The 21,759-nt window shown below is 38.0% G+C and overlaps 2 protein-coding genes across 7 annotated transcripts in view; both read left to right on the top strand.

Moving 5' to 3' along the window:
- The window catches only part of ldb2a (LIM domain binding 2a), a 149,292-nt gene extending 146,474 nt beyond the window's left edge, over positions 1-2,818 (top strand). For all 5 annotated transcript variants that reach the window (XM_074673909.1, XM_074673907.1, XM_074673905.1 and 2 more), the window contains exon 9: positions 949-2,818. In XM_074673909.1, coding sequence (XP_074530010.1) covers positions 949-1,179 — 231 coding nt within the window. In that variant the 3' untranslated portion in view covers positions 1,180-2,818. The remainder of the gene's footprint in view (positions 1-948) is intronic.
- A 1,788-nt stretch (positions 2,819-4,606) lies between these two features.
- tapt1a (transmembrane anterior posterior transformation 1a) overlaps positions 4,607-21,759 on the top strand; it is a 38,683-nt gene continuing 21,530 nt past the window's right edge. The window contains exons 1-4 of one of the 2 annotated variants that reach the window (XM_074673283.1): positions 4,607-4,833; positions 8,559-8,689; positions 11,944-12,062; positions 14,804-14,836. In XM_074673283.1, the coding sequence (XP_074529384.1) occupies positions 4,641-4,833; positions 8,559-8,689; positions 11,944-12,062; positions 14,804-14,836 (476 nt within the window). In that variant the 5' untranslated portion in view covers positions 4,607-4,640. The remainder of the gene's footprint in view (positions 4,834-8,558; positions 8,690-11,943; positions 12,063-14,803; positions 14,837-21,759) is intronic. The other variant, XM_074673284.1, reaches the window with a different exon arrangement.

Raw genomic sequence — 21,759 nt, 5'->3', positions numbered from 1 at the left:
CTAAAACCCAGGCTAATCTGTTTGTGCTAATGTAGCCTCCAACCCACAGTCAGCAGTTATTCTGCAGTGGTCTGTTCAAACTTGAGAGTCTATCAATAAAATGAAGAGCCAGGTTACGTTAGCTCTGCTTGGTGAGGTTGGAGTTGGTAGATGAGCTCTGGTAGGACAGAACCAGGATTCACTAACGTTACACGTTACAGACACGTCTCAGAGCACCGGGCTGTGAGGAGAGAGAAATATAGCAGCTGCTAAACTACGCTACAAACTGACAAAGTTAGCTTGTTGTCAGGTTTCAAACCGTAGCCCTGCGTAGCTATTAATAAATACCTTACCTCGTGGTGTTGTGTCTGGTAAAAGTTGACTTGAACAAAGAAAATTTGTTCCAAAACAAACTGGGGATGCACCAATATGAACATTTTGGCTGATACCGATACCAGGTATTAATATTGTCGTTATGGCCAATAACCAATATTTACCGATATCAATATCGATATTTTGATGAAAAAAACAAACAAACAAAAAAAACCAATCTGAGATGATGTGTTGAGGTGGTTTTGAGAGAAAGCGCGGCGCCATCATGAGAAAGATCGTTCAAGATGCTCTTAAAATGCTGGCAGCTCATGAGTAAATATCAGTCGATACCGATATGTTAAAAAATGACCAGTCTACAGATACTGGTATTGATGTATCATGCATCCCTAAAACAAACACACTCCTGGTTGAAAGTCACATCTTTACGACAGTGTGCGTGAGACTCCGGGCCAGAAGGTGGCGCTGCAGTCACACTAAAACAGATCTTTATAGCAGCTCTAAATCACTGAGGTTACATTTTTGGTGTGGAAATTACTCAGGATCACAAAAACAGAAAAATAAACAGCCTTTATTTTGTTTTTTTTTTCAGTTTTTCAAAGAAGCTTTCTCTCTGTCTTCCTCTCTTTCTTTCTGTAGGACGTGATGGTCGTGGGCGAGCCGACCCTAATGGGCGGTGAGTTTGGGGATGAGGATGAGCGTCTGATCACCCGACTGGAGAACACGCAGTACGACGCCACCAACGGCCTGGACGACGAGGACGACTTCAACAGCTCCCCGGCTCTGGGCAACAACGCCCCCTGGAGCAGCAAACCCCCCGCCGCTCAGGACAGCAAGCCCGAGAGCACGGCGCCCCAGCCCTCGCAGTAAGACCACAGCAGAAGAAAAACAGGAGATCCCGGGCTCCATGAGGACTGGACTTTCTAACCTCTCCCCTCTCCCCCCTGAGGGCCTCATAACATCGTACTGAATCAGAAACCCCCGTCTGAAAACCCACCGCCGGCATGTCCAGCCAAAACATGTCCTCTCTGGATACTCTCTCCCTCTCTGAATCTCTAACATCTCAGAGGACACTGAGGACTGGCACAGCAATACCCACATGTCAGAGACTGCGACTGCTACCAGCCGTTAGCAGCCGCCGTGTAAAAAAACAAAATAAAGGCATCTGCATTTTTCTGGAAGAATGCAGCGGAAAATCACGGATCACATTCTCCTCCTCAGACACTCAGATACAAACAGCTCGTCTGGTGGAATCGGCAGCTGTGATTGGTTGACCCCCAGGTCCCGAGTCATCACGCTGACCGTGGACAGTGGAGAGAAGAAACAACAAAAACATAATGTCTCAACAAAAAGCTGGACTGGGAGAACACACGGTGTTTTTTAGCAGACACTGGAAGCATCTCGCTGCGTTTGAGACAAACCAGACATTGTTTAACGGCGTTTTTATTGAAAATTCAGTTTGCTGTCGGTTTGTTTCTGTCATTGCTGTTTATTTCCATTTCCAATTAAGAGGAAATAAAATCCTCTTCTGCAATGGACTGCATTCAAACGAGGGAAAAATCATGCTCTGAGATTGTTTTTCCACAGTCGTCACAGATTGTGATTTCATGCAAACCAGTTTGTGTTTGTAGTCAGTCGGTATTTTGCTGCTCTCAGAGCCCAGTTTTGCAATCACGTAATTTTGCCGATCAGTATGTGAACTTAACGGAAACACATTGATGTTGATTTCTTTCTTATCCCTTCTTGAAATTTGGACTTCTTTCCCTTTAACGACCTACTCCCAAACTGATACTAAAGCCTTTTCCTGCATGATTTTTATAGGATTTGATTTTGTTTGATATATGTACTTTTTCAAAACCATCTGTTTGTTTTGGGTTCATCAGTTTGGGAACACTGTTACAAGGTTTGTAGCTCTGTAAATAGAGGTGGAATCGATTTTGTCCACTGTAAATCAGCCACTGAAGCAGTTTGGATATGGCAGCTGTTTTGTTTTGTACAGGAGGTTCAGATTTCTGTCGGGTGGTGTGGACGGACGCTGCTTCGCCCTCTTATCTTTCCTCTTTAGCTAGTGCAGAACCAAAGCCACAAAGTGAAGTCACACAATCACACGTCCTGAACATCCTGACGTACGAGGAAATAAAACATTTCATTAAAAAGAGAAAACATGCAGATCGAGTCCTTCCACCCCACAGAAATGGTTTGAGATCCCTGTGTTTGTGTTCACGATTGTTCTTTAATCTTTAATTGAATTGATATTATATCCCTGATCCTCTTCTGTTGGACTTTTCTTTGAAAATGGGCGAGAAGACAGCGACACACGTCTTTATACAATTGGATCTTATGGGTATTTATTTGTGCATTTGTAAGGAAGCTAACACATTTCTAAATATGTTTGAGCCTAGTATTATTAGACACCATTTGTACATTATATAGCAGAGGTGTTCAGTGTCATATCTGATGTCTGGTATGTATGCTTTACCATTATGTGTGCCAATAAACCGTGCTTACAAAGGAGACTCATTTGGTTTGGTGACGTGCAGCGTGTGCAGCGTGTGTGTCTGTAGCCACGCTTTACCTGGATATCTACACCTTCCTGTGATCTATGAAATAATCCAACATCTGTCTGAAATATAAGAGCAGGAGCTTCTCTGCAGGGCTGCAACTTCTTCCAACACGTACTAAGAATACCGCAGGAGGACCAAATGATGAAACTGAGACGTCATTAAGTAGCATGCAACGCAGCAACTGTTAAAGCTCTAAATAGGAGCTGCACACATGCATGCATATATTTTAAATATCATTTACCAGCACTTTTATGCATTGAAATGAATGAAAGTTAAGAGGTTTTTGTCCAAAATTCAAAGGTTTTACTGTAAAGACAGTTATTTCTTATTAGCTGTAACTACCTAAAATTGATTTACTATTATTATTATTATTATTATTTTATTTATTTTATTATTATTATTATTATTATTATTATTGTATTTATTTATTTATTTATTTTTATTTTACTATTATTATTATTATCATTATTACTTGACCATTTATTTATTACTTGTTTTATACAATAGAATAGAATAGAATAGAAAATACTTTATTTAAAAATATAAATTAAATATAATTATAATATAAATTTATATCCCCTCTGGGATAAATAAAGTATTTTTCTATCCTATTCTATTCTATTCTATTCTATTCTAGAAGTATTTACTGGGTTAGTTTATCCTAAATCCAAGAGGTGAGAAGCAGAAAAAATAAATATTTTGCCATTTTAAACAACTACGTTCCCAAATATTTGAAGATTTAATGAAGTTCTTATTCACTGAGTTTATTTACATTTAATTTTGTGGTTTTGACTATCAGTTAGAGGGCGCTTTACCTCGGCTAGATACTAGCAGCTACTGCTTTCTCTTTAGTGCATGGCTTTCGGTTTAAAATATACTATATTTGATGATACTTTCAGTACTTTTCTTCAGTTACATTTTGTAATGCAGTTTAAGTTAATCAGCTCTGGGGAATCTAACCTGTATTTAATCCTCTCTGTACTCAACACTTCATTGACTCTATTAGATATGAAGGAGCCTGACTCAAGTATCTGTTTACCTGGATATATTCAAATAGAATCTTGAACATGAATTCATTCATAGGTCAAGTTTTCTTCTTATCAAAGTTCTGCAGATGACCTTGTGGCCCTCAGCCCGGTTGTTGGGCAAACTTTCAAAAAAAAAAACCGAGACGATTTGATGGAGCTTTGGCGACACCAAGTGGAGCAGCGAGCGTACTGCAACAACACTCTGTTTTGTAATGTGATTTTTTAAAATTATTTCTTTAGGATTTTTTTTTTTCCCTACAAACCAATTTCAGATTATAAACTCAAACAAACACAGTTTAATTTAAACATGCTAGGTTGCTTACATTGCTTGAGAATTCAGCTTCAGTCTTGCACATTAAAACAGAAAAACAGTTGAATACATTAAAGAATAAATTAAAGAATACATTGAAATATAGTAAAAAAAAAAAAAAAAAAAACTCTAATTTGAAAGGACAGTGGCGGTTATTTGTTTAACTTCAACATAACATGCTTGTAGTTTCCTGTCGTTTTTTCGAAAAACTGCACCATTTTTAAAATAAATATGACACAGATATACTCCGAAGAACCTTTAAATGTTATTTTTAAATTATAAATTCTGTATCTGAAGTCTTGAATAAATGAAAAACATTTGCTCAATTTAATATTACCCGGATGTTTGAGGACTTTCAGTCAGTGACGTTTGTTTTTTTACCTACATGGTGATGACGCTACACAGGGCGACGCGGCGCCCAAAGTAAAGATGGCGGAGTTATCGGGGACCGAGCAGCTGTCAGACGAGAAAGAAACAGATATTGAGCTCAATAAAAGACAAAAACGACCATGGCAGGACCTGCACAGGTCGGGTAAAATCGGTATAACACCGGAGCTACCGGAAACGTTGGGTTTTTATGATATTAGCGCTGTCAGGCGGGAGCAGCGGGAGCAGCCAGCAGGTAAGTGCCCAACGGTTACCCCCTCTCTGACGTTTGAGCTGTCAGCTAGTCAACGTGAAACACCTAAACCAGGACAATTCAGCTGTGTGCACGTCTTCAGGATCACTACACGGACTTAGAAATGTTTATTATATCGATTAATATGATAAATTAGGGAGTTGTAAAAGTGTAGTCCCGCTGAATGAGTTTGTAAGGAGCTGTCAACGTCTCTTCTCTGATGTTACTGTCACAGATAGCAAAGTAGCTAGGAAGTCAAATGCTAATTGCGTCTTAATACAACTCTAGAAATGAACAGTTAAACTTTTAACTGCTTGTATATCTCCCCCTTATTATGTGGTTTGTGTTGTACAAAGTTAGTGAACATGGCTACTGTAATCTGCCCCTTTGGCTGCTACGAGTCACCAGAGGAAACGGTGCACCCATTAAATAAGTATCACCCTGTAACGTGGTATAGTTCCACATATAACATAAAAAACACAAAATCAGCAAGAATAGGAAACGCAATAAAAAAAGTGATGAAAGCAGAAATCAGGTCAGAAAATATAAAAAGATGAAATGAACAATGATGATAAAATTACAAAATATATATTTTTTTAAAAAGTGGCAATGATAAAATACAGTAATAAACATGAGCAAGAGTTAAGGCAGTTAAAAAAAGTCTAAAAATTATCTATAAAAGAGTTTTAAAAGGTGAACCATTAAAAAGTTAAAATCATAATTAATAGGACATAATAGTATTAATAAATTAACGAAAAGGAGTGAAAGAAGGTAAAGAAAAACAAACAGTAAAACAAAACAAGATAGAGATAAAAGACATTAAAAGATGGTAAAAGACAGTAATGGACGGCATCACATCAAGGCAAGTCTGTAAAAGTGAGTCTTTAAAAGGGACTTTAAAGAAGCAACAGACTCTGCACGCCTTATATTTCACATGTGAGGCATTTTTATCTGTCTGACATTGACCTCATAGATAGATGTTTCTATTAAATGACAAATTATTAAAGGATTAATACATTGGCTGTCAGCAATAAATGTGGGCAAAGTTTAGCTGAAGTTTCTTGGGGGTGAGGGAAACAAGATTTGCACAAACAGTGAAATCACAAACTAGCAAAAAGCTCAACCTCTACCTGTTCTTTGCTCATGAGGCCTTTTTTGTCCCTTTCTGAGTAATTTTGGGGCCCAAACATATGATCAAACCTCCTTAGTTGTCATTGTGAATAGAGAAACATCAGGAAATTCACTCAGCAACAACTTTGCAGCATAGCAGCAGTGGAGGAGGCTTCTAGAGTGTTGAACTCCTGAGTCCTGGAGAGGCCCACGGTCATTGTGAAGTGACTTGATTATTTTTTCCTAAACATTTTTAGGAGTTTTTGCCAGGGTTAAAGAAATTGTACCACACAAGTCAATATGTTGACAGGCTGACATGTCACAGGGGCCAAGTCAAAGTGACCTTTTAAGGTATTTACATTTGATTATTATGATATCAGCAATTTTGGGATTAAGACTAGAAGAGTTGAGAGGCAACATAAATATTTGTCTTGGCTTAGTTAAGCTATTAATTCCAGTGTTGCCAATCTAAAGGTTTAAACTCCTCCTTTTCCAAAATAATTGATTATCTAAATATTTTGGACTGTTGGTCTGATACAGCCACATTATGCTCTGGCTTCTTTTTCTAATTTTAACTTCTTATGGATTAATAAATCAATACTCTCACCTACAGACAGCTGGAATAAGCCCCAGCCACTCACAACCCAGGACAGAAGAAGTCATGTAGAAGATGAATGAATCAATGAGTCAAGAGTTATAATAACTACCGAGATCTCAGCTCTTATAAATTTCTCTATATGTTTTAATAATGGGCACAAAAGTAAAACTAACAGTTGTGAAAGGTGCATGTTGGTGCAATTTAGACCAGTGATTCTCAAAGTGGGGTCCGTGAACCAAAGTTTGGGGTCTGCCGAATAATTTAAAATTAGGGCTGAACAATTAATCAAATTCAAACCGACATCGCAATGTAACAGAGTGCAATTTTCAAATCACAGAGTCTGCAATTTATTTAAAAAAAAAAAAAAGGTTTCATGTACACAGACCCGGAGGGGATATACTAACTTGTGCTCCTTCTGCCTTAAAATCATCAAAAGTCAAAATGTTGTTTTTTTCTGGCAAAAAATACTATATATCTACAAGGGTTGAAGTTAAATCAATCAGTCAATTTTCTGTGATTGTGATAGTTAAATAAAGAGTTATTATTCATATCATATGAATAATTTAAATTTTTTTAAAATTTATTATTATTATTTTTTTTCACATAGTTCATGCTTCAGTCTATTTCATTTCATCATAACATGTAGGCCTGGCCTTCATACAATAGATTAATATAGAATAATTTTATTAATTGTTTTTAGTAAAAAAATGCACAAGACCCCCCCCCCCCCCCCCCCCCCCCAAAATAAATAAATAAATACATAAATAACTAAATAAATAAATAATAATAGTAATAATAAAATAGAATAAAATAAATAAAAAGAAATTGAAATCAATATATATATATATATATATATATATATATATATATATATATATATATATATATATATATATATATATATATATATATATATATATTTGTATGCTAAATCGCAAACGCAATATTGGCCCCAAAAATTCACAATTAATTTTTTTTCTAAAATTGTTCAGCCCTATTTAAAAGCAATTCTTATATCATTGAAAAAGCACATCAACTAATTGAGACCAGTCCTGATATGACCGCGACTTCAACATCTAGTCACAAAACAACACTGACACAAGACCACACCTGATTTAGACCCCAGCATTTCTCATGAATCCTCATTTGACCTGGCAGATTGAGTGAAGAATAAATAAAGCTGATATCAGAGGTTACGTTAACGCTGCTAAATAAACATCAAACAGACTAAAGTGCAACTGGAAAAAACATGAGAGCTGCTCAGATGATTTCTGCATCAGAGGGAAAATTTAACCGCACAGTGTTTGTGGAAATAACTTGAGTGAAAGTTTTTAATATGTCAACATCAAACACCAAAGATGTCTTCGCTCAATGAGTGACTTCAACAGGACAAATGCTGCATGTTGAGCTGGTTTCAAGAAGAAAACATAGTCTTAATGTGTGACATGCTGAAAAAGTTGAAATCAAGTGAGAAACTTTGGTTGTCCGTGGAGATTTAGATTAGGAATATGAGCTTAACTTTTCCAAAATGAATCCAAAATTAAATTAGATTCAAATTTAACAGGGCTTTTTTATGCTTTCAAATTAAAAAAAAGTTTTTTTCCATTAACAAAACTGATAAGAGCAAATGTCTTGGGAAATAAAACACTTTTTAAAGTAATGTTTTAATAACAGGAAATTTATTTTTTGTTTGTGTTAAAATAAGAAAATCTAAAGATTTCTCCTGGGTTTTAAATTTTTCTCTCCATCCTGATGTTTCATGCAGCAAATGATAAAAAATGAATCAAGGAGAGGTATTAGCAGAAATGAAAACCGTAAAGTGAGGCTTAGTTGCTGCTTTATTTATCCTTAAACCGGTTTCACAGTTCATTAACTGTAACCTCACTTTAATTAAAGAGTGTGATGTTCTCTGGGAAGTTTCCTCTGCAGTCAGACGCTCCTGTCTTTGTGTTGTAGCCGTGGTTGTAATTGTTACAGACAATAGCCTTGTGCTAACACTGGTGCTTCCATGTTTTTCCAGATCCGTCGTTGGCTCGCTTCATTTCAGCAGAGCTCACCAGAGGCTACTTCCTCGAACACAATGAGGCAAAGTACACAGAGCGGAGGGAGAGGGTTTACACGTGCATGAGGATCCCAAAGGAGCTGGAGAAGGTACGAGTCCTGAGCTGAATCCGTGCTCCTCATGAACACACCTCAGCCACGGAGCAGATCACAGCGAGCTTTGGACTGCTGCAGTCTGAGTCCGTCTTAAACAAGACCTTCCAGTGGTTACTGCACAAAACCAGGATAAGGGATTAAGCTGGCAAACATTGGTTATCCTGGATGAAGTTAGCCTCAAGTTAGTTGAACAAAAGCTGGTCAAGTTTAACCCCGGACTAGTTACCATGGTGATTTATTCTCTGCAGCTAGCCTGCTCCAGACCAGGCTAACTACCAGGATCAGATTAATCCTGCGCTGGCTCTGCTCTCTGTAATGTAAGAAATGAGCGTGGTTTACTGCATATCCATGCTTTTTCTACACATTACATCATTTAATCATCCTGCAACCAAATCTCACAAATGTAGCCATTGCATTTGCTGGTTGACTTTAGTATTATTTATTTTTCACAGATTATATGAAGACAAAAATAACTTTTAACACAGACGGTTGAGAATCCTTTCTTTATTAATAAAAGTCCTACAATAAAAGGTTTAAAATTATTATAAAGAAAATGAAAAAAGAAACAACAACCCTAAACCTACAGAATGAGAAAGAGGAGAAACAAAGGAAAAATAAATATATCACACCACTGAAATGGACTACAATGTAACAGACAGCATATAACTTTGTCTTAACTGTCTCCTGAAAACAGGAAAATCGTCCTGTTTTAGGACTCCACCTTTAGGAGTGAAAGGGTCCCACATCATTCTGACTTAACTTAAACAATCTTTCTATCCATTGATTCGAGTCGAGTGCCAGCTCCTCTGCTGGGGTCAGGTCCTGGCTTGGTGGGCCACCCCCTGTGCTGGTTTGACGAGTCTTTTTTTTTTCACGGCTAAAATCGTACAGAAAATCATCCCCAGCAGACAACAAATGTATCACTTCATTTGATAATTGCTCTTTGGGCTACGCATGAGTAACTTACCAGACTGCAGAATATTTTTATATTTGGTTTTCACCTGCTGCCAGGTTCTTTTCTGGCCAGACAGGTTTGTTCTTCATGACAGATGAGGGATGAAACAGAACACGACATAAGAACAATGGATTCAATAGATAACACGGACACAGAGTTGAAGTTTTCTTTGAACTTAATTATACTTTTAAATAACCTGAGTAACATGCACTTCTATGGGCCACATTAAAGAAAAACATAAGTATTGATTAGTAGAGGTCGACCGATATGGGTTTTTTGGGGGCCGATGCCGATGCTTTCCAAATTTGGGCAGCCGATGCCGATGTGCATAGCCAATTTTTCCAATTTGATATTCAGGCCGATTGTTAAATAAATATATATTTATCACATTTTTGTGAAACGCAGCAATTTCTGAGCAACTAAAAGAAATCTATTACAACAAGTGGTGTCCAGTCCTCTGAACATTTATTCAGCTTTCAAAACAATGAAATATTTTGTCTGAGTAAACACACAATGTAACAAGCAGTAGTAAACATTCACACTCTTCTTAAAATGTCAAAAAAGAAATTTAAACTTATTAATATAATTTGAACAAAAGTATGTGATGTATCCAAGTGGTTGCACAAGTTTGAGGTGCTCATCCTTTTTGTGCCTGATCAAAAATTGCGTCATTTTATACAACGGATCAAAAATCGGCTTTTTAAAAGAAAATACGGCCGATGGCCGGTAGAGACAAATGTCCAAATATCGGCCGGCCGTTATATCAGTCTACCTCTATTGATTAGCGGACTTGAAAAGTCATCAGCTCCACATCTTTATACTGTAATTATGACAGTGTGTGGAGTACTGTTTCTTTATTGTACATGTTAGCACTACTTACGCATTAAGCCGGTCTATTATTAACTGCCAGGCTTTTTCTCTCTCCTATTTTTTTTTTTTTGTTTTTTACCACACTTGTGTTGCCTCTCTTGTGGATTATATGTTTTACTTCTTCATATAGTTGAAGAAGCATTGCCTGTTCGTCCCGCGTGAAGAAAGATGCACGTCCTTATTCCATTTTCAATCTGTGTTTCTGTGATCGATCTCATGGTCTTCTTAAGAAGGCTGTGAACGCGCACGTATCCAAATGATCCACACCTGGCTTGACTAAGCCACGTCGTTTCATCCTGGCTCGCCAAACGTGCAACTAGTTAATCCGAGAAAGCGCCGATGTGGCTTATTCAAGCCGCGCCTGCTCATTTATCCTGGATGTATTTATCCTACTTTTGTGCAATACCCCTCTGCTCTGGGGCTTAATATGCAGCCTCTTATCAATACTGAGTATATTATCAGAGCAGTAGGAAATGCTGGTGAACTAAAATCAGCTTGTTTTCCAATTTTGGATGAGTACACTTTTATTAATCTACAGAAAATCTGCACTTAATTGTATTTAAAACATCTGCTTGCACCAGAGTTAGCAGATGTTTACTCCCAAAATAATTATAAACATGAGTGATGTTTTGCCATGTGGCTCACTGTCAGCTGTTTGTTTTTGTTGTTCTTCCCTATAACCACCAGGGGGCAGTGTTGGCATATAGAATGTGGATTCTTATAACAGATTTTAAATGTGCAGCAGCTCTGCCTGCGAATAAATCACATGTTTAACCAAGAAATCTGGTGACACCTTTTCTTTCCAATAAAAACATGAGTTGGATATTAAAGATAATGACCTGAGCTCTACATTTAAATCGAACAAAGTGAGTATTGTTAATATTCTGTAGGTTTGCACGGCATGTATAGATCTTTGTTTTGTATTTTGAGGGTCTGAGATCCTCTCTACACTCAAACACATCTGATCAGGTAACCCCAGACTCATGAAGCCCACCCTTAGTTGGTTTTTCCTCGGAGGAGGGACAGGAATGTGTGCAAACAAAACAGACCTCAGTAAGTTTACTATATCGAGCACACTAACCAGCTTCACCAGACCAAGACCCAAAAAAGTCACACAGAGCCTCCGTAAACGTGCTTTAACGTCGCTGAAGTAAGAGAAGAGATCTGCATGCCGTTCATTTACACCTCTAAACCTTTTTAATAACATGGCAGTGGTCGTTTCTATTTGTGAAGCAGTAAAGGTGAGTCTCTGTCAGTCTTTATTTAAAGTGTAGAAGCTAATATCTAGTTTTCTGCAGAGAGAAAAAACAGAAAAGTTTTCAAGTATTTGAGCAGATGTGTGTTCGTACTGATGTCTCTCTGAACACCTTTCACTGTACCAGTCAGTGTTTGACTTGAAGGTGTCGTTGTGTGTCTTCCCCAGCTGATGACCTTCGGCCTCTTCCTGTGCGTGGACGCCTTCCTGTACGTCTTCACCCTGCTGCCCCTCAGGGTGCTGTTGGCCATGCTCCGCCTCCTCACTCTGCCGTGCTGCGGCTTCAGGTCAGAGCAGAAACACTGGGCGCCACATTAATAAACACACAGAAACACGGGGTTGATGGTTCAATGCTGAGATAGAGAAATGTTCAGCTGCACATGAGCATGAGGTTTACACACTCACACACACGTTCAGCTGCGTGTTTGCACAATTCTGGCTAAACTAAATAAACAAATTGATTTATAATAGGATTATAAAGAGGAATTTCATTATTATTTCCAAGTCGTCCTTTTTTGCAGCTTGGATGTTTGTTTCTGTTTTGGTTTTTTCTTTCTTTTGTTGCCGTATGATGCAAGAAACTCTGGTCTTTGCCTGTTTTTTCTGAGTGAACTTTATAATCAAGCACTTGCAAATGACAGAGCATGCAGTGACCCATAACTGTGTGCAAAGTTTCAATATCTGTGGGAGTGATTAGAAAATAGTTTTACTTTTCCCAGGTTAAAAGAAAAACTGATCTTTTTGTGTCGTTGATGAAGTACAGTGGTATGAAAAAGTATCTGAACCTTTTGGAATTTCTCACATTTCTGCATAAAATCACCATCAAATGTGATCTGATCTTTGTCAAAATCACACAGATGAAAAAACAGTGTCTGCTTTAACTAAAACCACCCAAACATTTATAGGTTTTCATGTTTTAATGAGGATAGCATGCAAACAATGACAGAAGGGGGAGGAATAAGTAACTGAACCCTCTGCCTAAGGAGACTTAAAGAGCAATTCAAACTAGGCCTGTCACGATAATCAATAAATCAATTAACTGAACGATAAATAAAATCGTCCTCGGTAAGTTTGCCAGCCTGGATAAACTGACACGTGCATGTTTGTTTTCCTCCTCTCTTTGGACCAAAGAGGCTAAATGAGAAGATGGCTCACTACGTCTATCTTTCCTAACATCGGGGTGCATAGGTTCTATAGCCGATTTAGTGGATTTATAGCGGAGTGAGCATCTGTCAAAAATGTGATCTTTGGGGTGAAGACGGGGCTGCTCGCGCGTCCACACGGAGAGAGCTGAAGCAGCGTCCTGAGGGGTAAGGAGGAAACACACGCTAATATGAGTGATGGCACCAAAGATACGGTTCTTAAGCCGCCTGCCACAGTCCCAGTGTGGGAATATTTAGTTTTTATCAGAATGAACAAAGTGTGAGCTCATGAACACCAACCAGCTGATATGTGGCATTTGTTTGAAAATAGTGGCGACGAAGAAGAAGAAGGGGAGGTGCAGCGGAGCCTTGTTCTTTGACAATCCGCTCTTACTGAGGCTTTTGTTCTGCAAAGACAATAGAAATAAAAGCTCCACATGGTGGCGCTCAAAGACAGCTACATTGCCAAAGAAATGCAGCCCTTCAATACGGTTAAAGCCAGAAATGTTAGAAATGTTTGACAGACAGTACGGATTGACTGGGAAAAAGGACATGTTACAAACAATTCAGGAACTGTTTAAACTCCCTTTGATTTAGGCTAGAGTTTTTATTGTTGTTGGTTTTTTGGAGTTTTGTTTTTTCTTTAGAGACAGGGTCTATGTTTTATTGTTTTTGATTAGTATTAATTATTTTCATTGACATGTATTTTTTTCTTTAAGAGAGTCCATTTCATTTTCATTGTATTTTTTTCTCTGTATTGTTTGTTCAATTTATTATATTATATTATATTATATTATATTATATTATATTATATTATATTATATTATATTATATTATATTATATTATATTATTTATTTATTTATTATATTATTTATTATTATTTATTTATTATTAATTTATCATATTTTTTGTTTAATTTATTTTATTTAAAATATCCTGACCTTTTAATTACAGTTAAATACTCTTAAGAAATGAACGTTTCTTGCTTTTGATATGATGTACTCACTTTATTATCCCATTTATCATAATTACATCAATGAAAAAACGGAAAAAAAATCAAAATAATTTTGACAATAATATCGTTCATTGGCAATAATATTTTGGAAAATTATTGTCTAGCAAAATTTGTTATCGTGACAGGCCTAGTAAAGAAGAATAGGCCAAGATTAGTCCTGATTTACAGCTACAGGAAGCGTCTGGTTGAAGTTATTGCTGCCACAAAATATTAAATGTGATGGTTCAGTGACTTATTCCTCCCCCTTCTGTCATTGTTTGCCTCATTAAAATATGAAAACCTATAAATGTTTGGGTGGTTTTAGTTAAAGCAGACGCTGTTTTTTCATCTGTGTGATTTTGACAAAGATCAGATCACATTTGATGGTGATTTTATGCAGAAATGTGAGAAACTCCAAAAGGTTCAGATACTTTTTCATACCACTGTTTGCTGTGTGAAATATCAGCATGATGTTTCCTAGAGTGATGCAAAACTTTGACTTCTGTTTGTTTTTCTGATTTTGAAAATTTAACTGAAAACAGTCTTTTTTGTTAATTATTTCATTATTGATGTGTGTGATCACTTCCTCTGAACAGGATAAAACAGCAGCTGTATCCAACTCATTTAAACTGTTAAAGGAGCTGAGAGTGTTTTCACAAACCGTCTGTTTTCCTCTTTGTTTTATAGATCAAAACGTTCGGTAAGCCTCTGCTTCTGTTAACATTCCTGTAGAGTTTACCAGTAGCATGTGCAGAAAGGGTTGTTTTCGCAGCACAGCTCTTTGATAGCGCTGTAGTCAGTAACCTTTGTACCTGAGCCCCTCTGAAGGACGCTCCCTCTGTCTGACTCCTTCCTTGCCTTCCTCCTCTCCTCTCCTCTCCTCTCCTGCAGGGCACGCACATGCCCCTACTGCAGAAGAAGCAGGTACTCTCTCCTTAAAGCCGTCAAGGCTTCATGAATGCTTTTTCTTCCCTGAGCTGGCCTCCACACCCCTTCACCAGTTTCCTCTTCACCTCCATCCTGTCCATCCACACACAGCTCAGCGCGTCATGTTGTTTCCTCCAGACCAGAGCGGACTCGTTGGTTACCCATAAGTCTGGTGCTGTTACCTGTTCACCCAGGGAAGGTTTTTGAGAGTGCATGCTCGTGCTCATCACCGTGCTGCTTGTCAGTGATTCAGCTGCTCATGCTTTAACAGCACAGCTCCTCTGGATCAGCCAGGGCTTCATCTATCCACGTTTTTTAAGGAAGGTAAACTAGTCCAGAACCCGGTTTCTCTGCAGAGGCTGAACAGCGTCTGTTTGACAACCTCTGCTTCTCTAACACGCCTCTGTTCCCAGACTCCTCGCTCTCAGGCTCATACTGCATGAACGCCACATCGCTCGGCTGCTTGAGATTCAGCACATGGCCGACTGCTCTCAAACATATGTAATATTCAGGCGTGTGTTATGGAGATAATGCTGGTAGAATGGAGAGAGGACTGCTTTGTGCAGGCTACACTAGCAGCCGGCCGCAGCAGCTCTGTGCCTCCAGGGAAGCGTGTGTGTGTTTGTGTGTGTGTCACACACGCTGTAGTTGTAAGATGCTTTGGTACCTGAAGCACCTGAATGCTGAAGCTGTTTTCCAACAGTCTTTTCAAAATAGAAATAAAATACAGAAATAAGATTGGGCCCTTTGGCTCCTTTGCAGTGGCTCCTTGTAGCTTTAAAAATATTATTGAAATAAAGAATAGTTGTTGTTCTTCCAGAGGGTGTTGATGATTACAGACACTGACACTAAATAAAATCCTGTGTTAACATTTAGTTGAACTAAATCTTCATCCCATCTGTCAATAAAGCCTGCCACCGCTCTACTTCACCTCCTATAACATCAACAGCCCACCAACTTTCCATGCACCTGTGGCTAACCTCAAGTTTTACAGCCCTGGGAAGATAACTACATCTACAAAAAGACTAATCTGGAAGAAGATACAGATTTTAATTCAGTGTGGATGGATTCATTTAACTGACAACGTGCTGGATTAATATACATGATTAAAATGTGGTGAGACATAAGCAAACAACAGAAAATGATAAGTGGGGCATTATTCTTGAAAAAATGTTATAAAATTCAAGTATTGTTTAAAAAAGATGAAATTTCACATTTTTAGATATTTTTTGCACGTTTTTAATTTTTAATTTTCTAACTTTTGTAAATTTTGTGAAATATTTTGCATATTTTTAAAGTTTTTATTTTTTGGATTTTTTGGCAATTCTTTTAAAATATATGTAAGAAATAATTTTTTTTCAATTTTTTGAAATTCCAAATTTTTGTGTTTAAATAATTTTAATTATTTTTTTAAGATTTTAAAAAATGAACTTTTTTCAAATTAAAAAAATGTGCAAACTTTTTAAAATTTAAATGTTTATCATTTTTGCAAATTGTTGAAATTTACATGTTTTCAAATTTTTGCAAATATTTAGTTTTTTTAATTATTTTTTTAATTTCTGCAATTTTTTTAATTTCAAAAATTTTAGCAAAAACTTTTTGATATCAAAATCTTGTGCAAATTTTGAACATTTTCAGAATATTTGCAAATTTATGAAAATTAAAAAAACATAGTCATGGCATGTAAAATTTTATAAATCCACAAACTTCTCGTTGAGATAATTATTCACTAGCTTTTAACTTTGTTGAGAATTTTAGACACATTTTAGTCTTATTGTGAAGGTAAAGTAGATTTTGTGGCTCTGGATTGACTTTTGCTGATGGAAAATTGCTCCTATGAAAGTAAAGGTTGCAGACCCCTGGTCTAGCAGGTGTCACACAGCTGTTATTTTTTGTATAACCTTCACAAACAGCGTCTCCAGGGGTGAGGAAATAGCCAATTTGTCTGCTCTGGGTCTTGGCTCCTCTCTGCAGAGCACTGTTTGTTCGAGCGCAGGCTTTACTCCGCTCACGAGACGAACGCCACCATGTCCTGATGAAAGCGAAACACAGGATGGCTCTGTTTACTTGTTATCTACCTAATTTATGTGCACTCATTCAGCTCAGCTAAGTTTGAACGTCTCCTGGGTTTTGTTGTCATCTGTAGAGCACGGCGTTTCACCCCGGGCTACCGTAACAGCTGCTCAGAGGAGAAACAGGCGACGCTGCAATACAAGCGCAACATATCCCATGCAAGCGAAAAGCCAATAAAAGAAGACTAATTTATTACCCGAGCAAAGATGTGCAGACGACAAAACCAACACCCAGAGGAATACGGTTCATTTAGGTTACTGTGACAAAGGCTGAGCGATGAAAGGAGCAACAAACGCAGCAGGAGTCTCTTCAAGTGGGAAGACAAATCCCTCGAGACAGGAAAGGCCAACATGAAAACAGAGGTTTTTACTGTTACACTTTGATTTCAGGCAGGGATGCATGATAATGGATCTTTTTGCCAATATACTTGCCGATTACATATACTGATATTTTTTTAACACACCCAACTGCAGAGATCATCAGCTTTCTCCTGTATTGGAAGAAGCCTACAGTTTTATAGTGCAAACTCTTATCACGTTTGTTATGTGTTATTAATTTCTTGTGCAAAATAAGAAAAATACTGAATTCTTATAACTGCATGAATATTTTCAAACAAAATAATACCAAGAGATAAATCCTACTTCAAACTTATTGCTGGGTTAGCACAGCTAGCTCGTCCATCTTATTGGAGATAGATCTTACGTTCCCAATAACGATGGATGGAAGGACAGGTCCATGTCGTCACTTCTTAGCTCACACCTGAGAACCAGCACGTCGTCCTCACCTCCTTCTCCTCACCTTGTGGGGAACATCTGGCCTAGCACCAGTTAGCATTGATATGCTACAGGCTGCTAACAGCTGATTTTACATGTAAACAATGCAGCCATGGTTACAGTAGGATCTCCAGACAAACACAGGAGAAAAAGTAGTAAAAATATCACTGAAGACACAAAAAGTTTGGTGTCCATGACCAACAATGAACCATACAAAGTAATGATCCACTCCAAATACAAAGATTAAGAAAAAGAGACGAAAAAATTACAAGAAACGGACAAAGACTGCTGCTTAAACTCAAATTTAACTTTAAACAGGAGCCAAATATGTGGTGACTCCATCTGCACGGTGCAAACAAAACTACAAAAAGTGCAAAAACAGCTTCAGTCCCTGATTAAAACATCCCTAATATTTAGGGATGGGTACAGAATTAGGTACTTTTATAGGTACCGACCAAATTCTGTCAAAAGTACCGGGTACCGATTCATGTTTAGGTACCTAAATACATCCTTATGACTGTGAGGGAGTGGAAGAGTGGGTGTTTTTCCATGCGGGACATGAACGCAGCATTACAAGGTTACATATTGAAGAATAAATATGTTGAATTGAAAATAATTTACATCTTATTATCAAACAAATTGATGTTTTTTACCACAGAAAAGGAGAAAAGTACCGATACCAGTTGCCAGGTACCGTGAATTGATACCGTATCGTTTCAAATGTGAAAGATACCCATGCTTACTAAAATTAGGTTAAAAAAGAGAAGAAATGCATTAAAAACAACTCATATTCAGGCCGTATATCATTGAGACTGCAGAGCTTCTCCACTCGTCTTTAAAACCCGTATTTCACTGAGGTTTGGACAAAAAACGTCTCACATTTCTGTCTCTTCTTCTTTCTGCAGCATCTGTTGTAGCCTTTAATCTTGAAGCCATTCACAGGTTTCAACACTGGGTGGAGCTGTTGCACCAGGAAAGCAAACTGGTCATTGTTTTATCATAAGTGTGTGTTTTCTGCATCATTAGGATAGAAAACAGGAAGTGTTAGCATCTCGTCGGTGTGTCCTGTAAACCTGAAACATGTTGTAGTTCAGCGTTTCCATCCACACACACACACTCTGACTGCTCTTTAGCAGTTAGAGCTTTGGAAATAAAAGACCCAGATGTTCCTCTGCTCGTCTGCTCTTTACAGCCCAGCTGCACTCACATTCAGAGGACGCTCAGATACAGTCCATGAAGCTCATCTTTCCTCACTCAGCTTGTTTTCTCTGCGCTGGTTTGGAGTCAGCTGCTCAGAGAGTTGAGACGTGATCATCTTCAGGCGCCCTCGCTGAAACACAAACTCTCTTTTAGAGTAGTGACGGTTGAGGATGCTGTTTACCGCCAGCAGCTTCAGCTGGCGAAGGTAATGATGGATGTTAGAGTAGTTCATAGCCCTGCCATGTGTAGTGCTCTGTCAGTCAGTCTAGTATTAGTCCCTGTAACCCATTTTCCTGAGTGTCCATCTCCAGACGTTATTTCTCCTGTCTCCTGTAAAAACATCAGTGGTGGTCAATAACAAACCCAGGACACACGGTCAGCCTGAGGCTCATACCAGGGACTACAGGAAACTGTTGGTGGCTGCAGAAATAAAGACTCGTGGCACAGCTGACATGTAGAATATGCAGGACGTCTTAGGAGTTAAGCTCTCGGGCTCTCCTCGGTTATCCCTGTCATAGTAAATAACTGGCCCTATGGATTTGTCAGACCCTTCTCTTAACATGTCTCCAAAGCTGCCGCAACAAACTATTGCTTTAATTATAGAAGCAGCACATGTTTGAGCATGGCACTGACCATTTAACACGCTCGGGTTTGAATAAACGGGAATCTTATCAAGTGTTTTTGTCTTGTTTTCACTAGAAAATGTCTTTTCAGACTTGATATGAGCCACATTCAGCCGACCAGTCCAGAAAAAAATGTCTTGTTTCAAGTTAATCAAAGGGGACTTTTTTCTTTATATGGTTTACTGACAGAAACACGTGTCACTGGCATAAAAGATCCGACCACCCTCTTCTTTGCTTTTTCTGAAAATCTCTCCTCAAGCAGTCTGTTTTGAAAATACAGCACATCTGCAATTTCGTTGCACTGGTTGCAATGACAAATAAAGTTCTGTTTAATTCTAGAACAGAATGATGCCATCATGATGCAGTAAAGTTACCACGGTAACAGAACACTTGGGCTGCCGGTTACTCCCAGAAGGGGCGGAGCAAACCCAAGCTCATTTGCATATTCTGTTCCAGAGGATGAAACAGCTGCTGAGAAATGCAGTGATATCACCAGCCCTGGATTAATGATCATAAAATGTCGAGAACACCAAATTTCTAAATCAATTGAAGTCTTTTACATTTCTTTTAAGTATAATATTTCACCTTAAAGACTAAAATGAGGTCTGAGTTGCTGTAGCAAATAAAAAATATCTGCTAGTGGAACAAAAGAAAAGGTATTAGTATTATGACATTATACTAGGTTTAAGCTAACTTTCGAGCAAATATTTCTTGTTCCATTGGCAGATTTTTTTACCTGTTAAAAGCAATTCAGACCTCATTTGTCTCTTTAGTAACTTTAAATGAGACTTTTTTCTGGACTGATCAGTTGATTGTGGCTCATATTACGACGGCCTATTAGGGCCACTTAAAGAAATAAAAAATAATAATAATAATAAAAAAAATTAAAGTGTTTGTAAAGTCACAAGTTTACAACTCATTGAACTCAAAAACTTACTCACAATTCTACGACTTTATAGACCAGTATATTCTGATTTCTCAAAGATTTATCTGTGGCTTTGAATGTGTAGGTTGTTATGTTCTTCACTGCGAGATTGACCAGATTGTAAACCTCATCAGATTGTACTTTGGAGTTGGTCTCAGCAATAAGGAGAAACTACTGGTTTTAGCCTAGAGTCATCGCATCTCCGAGCCATACAGATGGGGTGTGTGGTTCAACAGGACATGAACGAAAGAGCGAGTCGTTGAACTTTCCTCTTCCGGAGCATTTAACAGAAGGAATGAAAAAAAGTAAACAGGTGATCTAACGCTACTGCAGCGGAGACCAGAGCAATCGATTACAGTTTACAGTCCACTCAGACTTCTTAGTAGATCACAGATGAACAAATAGATCGTTGAAAAGACGCATGAAAACATCTAGTATCTACCATATCTGTCACAAAACAACCTTAAATTTGACATTTTTTTTTTAATAGCTTTTTCCAGCTTATCACATCTTCATCTCTGAATAGTAGCATCCCCTGTGCATCAGCTAACATCCGGGACTTGTGACTTCATGAAACAGTAAATTTGCAACTGTGCAAGGTCGTAAATTTGTGACTTCATTAACTTGCAAATTTACTAGTTTATTAAGTCGTAAATTTTCCACTTTATAAAGTTGTACATTTTTGAGTTTCTAAAGTTGTAAATTTGCGACTGTAGACACTAGAAAATTGTGAGTTTTTTTCTTGAAAATTTATTTCTTTATTTATTTTATTTCTTTAGTGGCCCTAATACGGGGTGTAACGGTACACAAAAATCACAGTTCGGTACATACCTTGGTTTTAGGGTCACGGTTCGGTATATTTTCGGTGCAGTATGGAACAACACAAAACCATTTGCTTGTTTAGCATGTTTATTAAACCAAAAACTTGCCATTATACAGCGAGGGGGGAGGCTCTTCGTTAGCAGCAGCCATGATGCACAATCCAGACACAAGCTCTTGGATGCTCTTTGATTTTCATCTTCTGATTGGCTCGCCGTGAGACGTCACGTCCACATGATATGCACATGATCGCAAAGCACCAATCACAGACCACTTCCCTCATGAATATTAAAACACCTTCCCTGCTCAGCCAATCATAGACGAGTACTCATGTGAATATCAAAGAGCCATGTGCAGCAGCTAACGTAAACTTACTGTACTCGTTCTAATACAGCACTGTACCGAACCGAACGGCCTTATGGAGCGGTTCAGCACAGATACATGTACCGTTACACCCCTACCTAACATGCTGTCATACTCATATTGAGTATAATGAGACATTTTTTA

The sequence above is a fragment of the Halichoeres trimaculatus genome, unplaced genomic scaffold, assembly GCF_033239565.1.
Source record: "Halichoeres trimaculatus isolate MK-OKI-2021-1 unplaced genomic scaffold, fHalTri1.1 fHalTri1_scaffold_7, whole genome shotgun sequence".
In the NCBI taxonomy this organism is placed as follows: Eukaryota; Metazoa; Chordata; class Actinopteri; order Labriformes; family Labridae; genus Halichoeres; species Halichoeres trimaculatus.
The sequence above is the reverse complement of the archived record's forward strand: the minus strand, read 5'-3'. Positions and strand labels throughout refer to the sequence as shown.